This window comes from Dipodomys ordii, unplaced genomic scaffold (genome assembly GCF_000151885.1).
Source record: "Dipodomys ordii isolate 6190 unplaced genomic scaffold, Dord_2.0 Scaffold34, whole genome shotgun sequence".
Classification (NCBI taxonomy): domain Eukaryota; kingdom Metazoa; phylum Chordata; class Mammalia; order Rodentia; family Heteromyidae; genus Dipodomys; species Dipodomys ordii.
Genome location: NW_012267250.1, coordinates 14,446,458 through 14,449,833, shown reverse-complemented (window position 1 = coordinate 14,449,833; position 3,376 = coordinate 14,446,458). Strand labels below are relative to the sequence as shown.

Sequence of the window (3,376 nt, the reverse complement as noted above, 5' to 3'; positions counted from 1 at the left end):
CGTGTGTGTGTGTGTGTGTGTGTGTGTGTCAGTAAGTATTTGGCTTAGAACGTGTGTGTGTGTGTGTGTGTGTGTGTACCAGTAAGTATTTGGCTTAGAACGTGTGTGTGTGTGTGCGTGTGTGTTTGCCAATCCTGGGGCTTGAACTCAGGGCCTGGGCACTGTCTCTGCTCAAGGCTAGTATTTTACCACTTGAGCCACAACGCCACTTCCAGCTTTTTCTGTTTATGTGGTACTAAGGGATGGAACCCAGGTCTTCAGGTATGGTAGGCAAGCACTCTACCACTGAGCCACATTCCCAGCCCTAGAATTAAATTTTGCAAGAAATTCCTTCTTTCCTTCCTTCCTTCCTTCCTTCCTAAATTATATTTACTTATTTAGCGCTAGTACTGGGCACAAAATAAAGGAAGGAGCTGAGCACAAAACAAACAAACAAATAACAAATCAGTATTCTGTAGCACTATTCTGTAGTTGTTTTACTCAAAGGCTGGCACTCTACTTGAGCTATACCTCCTCTTCTGGCTTTTTGTTTTGTGCCCATCCTTGGGCTTGAACTCAGATCCAGGTCTTGGGTGCTGTCCCTGAGCTTTTTTGCTCAGGGTTAACACTCTACCACTTGAGCCACATTCCACTTTGGCTTTAGGTTTTGGTGGTTAATTGGAGATAAGGATTTCATGAAATTTCTTGCTTGGGGTTTGAACCTCAGTCCTCAGATCTCAGCCTCCTGAGTAGCTAAGATTACTGGGGTGAGCCATTCATACCTTGAAATGCTTATTTTTATAGTTTAGATAGAAAATGTATTTTAAATAAGTTTAGCTGATACATAATTACTGTGTGATTCCTCAAACAAAATTAAATCATGGGTGATAGCCTAGTAGTCTATATCAGTGATTGTCATGTAATTGTAATTTAGATATTCTTCTTGGCTTTAATAGTATTTTTCTTCTAAAACCTTTGTTAAAACAGGAGTACTCTCAACATTGCGTGCCGTTCCCCAAAAAGAAGGATACCTTGGATTGTATAAAGGAAATGGTGCAATGATGATTCGGATTTTTCCCTACGGTGCAATCCAGTTTATGGCATTTGAGCAGTATAAAACGGTAGTTGAATTATCCTCTTTTCTCTTTAGTGTCCTTGAATATTATGCTTGCTAACAGGTATTTGTTTTTTTGTTTTTTTTTTTAACTTTTTCTTTTCTTGAGTCGGTACCTTGCTAGGTAGCTTAAACTCAGAAATCTTTCTCCTTAAACCCTTGAGCACTGGGATTACAGTTGTGTACCATCATGCTCATTCTTTTTCCTTCTTTTAAATTTTTTTCAGTCAGTGCTGGGGATTGAATCCAGGACCTCAAGCATGCTAGATAAAGGTTCTATCACTTAGATGCCAAGCCTGATCCCATGATCCTCACCCTGGATTTCCTTTCTTTCTTCCTTTCTTCCTTTTTTAATTTTTTTTTTTTTTGGTGCCATTCTAAGGGCTTGAACTCAGGGACTGGGATCTGTCCCAGAGTCCTTTATATTCAAGGTTAGCATTCTACCTCTTTGAGCCATAGTGCCACTTCTGGTTTTCTGGTGGTTAGTTGGGCTGGCTTTGAACCTCAATCCTTAGATCTCAGACTCCTGAGTAACTAGGATTACAGGCGTGAGTTAGTTAATAGATGCTAAAGTTAAGCATAAATGTTAAAAACATCCATCTACTCCTTTAGTTTTCAATTATGAAATGTAGTGGAAATAGAACATGCATGAGGTCCTGGGTTCGATTCCTCAGCACCATATAAGCAGAAAAAGCCGGAAGTGGCGCTGTGGCTCAGTGGTAGAGCGCTAGCCTTGAGCTGAAGAGCTGAGGGACAGTGCCCAGGCCCAGAGTTCAGGCCCCAGGACCAAAAAAAAGCATGAAGAACACAGCTATGGAGACTGTATCTCCTGATCTCCTGATGGGATACACTGCCCAACTTTTTATAATTGTGCTTTTTCTACTCTTGTTACTGATTCTATAATTTTGTTGTTGTTGTTGTTAGTTCTGAGGCTTCAGGGCTTCGGCACTCTCCCTTAGCGCTCTTGCTCAAGGCTAGCACTTTACCAGTTGAACCACAGTGCCACTTCTTGTGTTTTTTTGTTTTTGTTTTTGTTTTTTTTGCTGGCTGTGGGCCTTGAACTCTGGGCCTGGGCGCTGTCCTTCAGTAATTCAGCTCAAGGCCAGCCACCACTTGAGCCACAGAGCCACTTCCGGTTTTCTGGTAGTTAATTGGAGATAAGAGTCTCACGGACTTTCCTGCTTGGGCTGGCTTTGAACCATGATCCTCAGAGCTCAGCCTCCTGAGTAGCTAGAGCAGGTGTGAGTCACCAGCACCTGGCTTTTTGTTTTATTAAGTAGTTGTACAGAGGGGTTACAATTCCATGAGTCCGGTAATGAGTACAGTTCTTGGACAATGTCATCCCTTCCTTTGCTTTCCCCCTGTTTCTTCCTCCTATTCCTGCCCACAGTTGCATAGTTAATTTTCTATGTATTTAACTGATTCTGTTATTGTTATTATTTTATTATTGTGCCAGACCTGGGGCTTGAACTCAGGGCCCGGGTGCTGTCCTTGAGCTTTTCTTGCTCAAGGCTAGTGCCCTGCTGTGTGAGCCCCAGCTCCATTTCCAGCTTTTTGGTAGTTAATTCGTGGTAACTGTTTCACAGACTCTGCAGCCCAGGCTGGCTTTGACCCACGATCCTCCAATCTCAGCTTCTTGAGTGGCTAGGATTATAGGCATGAGCCATCAGCATTTGGCTTAAATTCTGTAATTAAAAAAAGAGTCACTATTTGACAATGAAATGGGCAGCAGGTAAAACCACATGTTGTTCTGGCATATTCTGGCTTACCTAGTATTCACAAAGCTCTGAGTTTGATCTCCGGCACTGCAACAAACAAAAATAACCCAAACCATTGTGCCATTTAACAACGTATTTTTGGTTTCTAGTTAATTACCACCAAGTTGGGAGTTTCTGGTCATGTTCACAGATTAATGGCTGGATCCATGGCAGGTAAGAGTAGTATGTATATTTTATTTTATTTTTTTGTTGGTCATGGGGCTTGAACTCTGGGCTTGGGCACTGTCCCTCAGCTCTTCAGCTCAAGGTGAGCACTCTACCACTTGAGCTACAGTGCTACTTCTGGTTTTCTAGTGGTTTATTGGAGATAGGAGTCTCACGGTCTTTCGTGTCCGGGCTGGCTTTGAACCTCAATCCTCAGATCTCAGCCTCCTGAGTAGCTAGGATTATAGGCGTAAGCCACTGGCGCCTGGCTTGTATATTTTATATTTGAGAACTTCTTTTTCTTTTTTTTTTTTTGGGTCTGGTCATGGGGCCTGAACTCTGGGCCTGGGTGCTGTCCCTC

General features: G+C 42.5%; 1 protein-coding gene across 1 annotated transcript in view; it reads left to right on the top strand.

Moving 5' to 3' along the window:
- The window catches only part of Slc25a16 (solute carrier family 25 (mitochondrial carrier), member 16), a 25,920-nt gene that overhangs the window by 4,581 nt on the left and 17,963 nt on the right, over positions 1–3,376 (top strand). The window contains exons 3-4 of the mRNA XM_013017103.1: positions 967–1,100; positions 2,961–3,024. Of these exons, the coding sequence (XP_012872557.1) occupies positions 967–1,100; positions 2,961–3,024 (198 nt within the window). The remainder of the gene's footprint in view (positions 1–966; positions 1,101–2,960; positions 3,025–3,376) is intronic.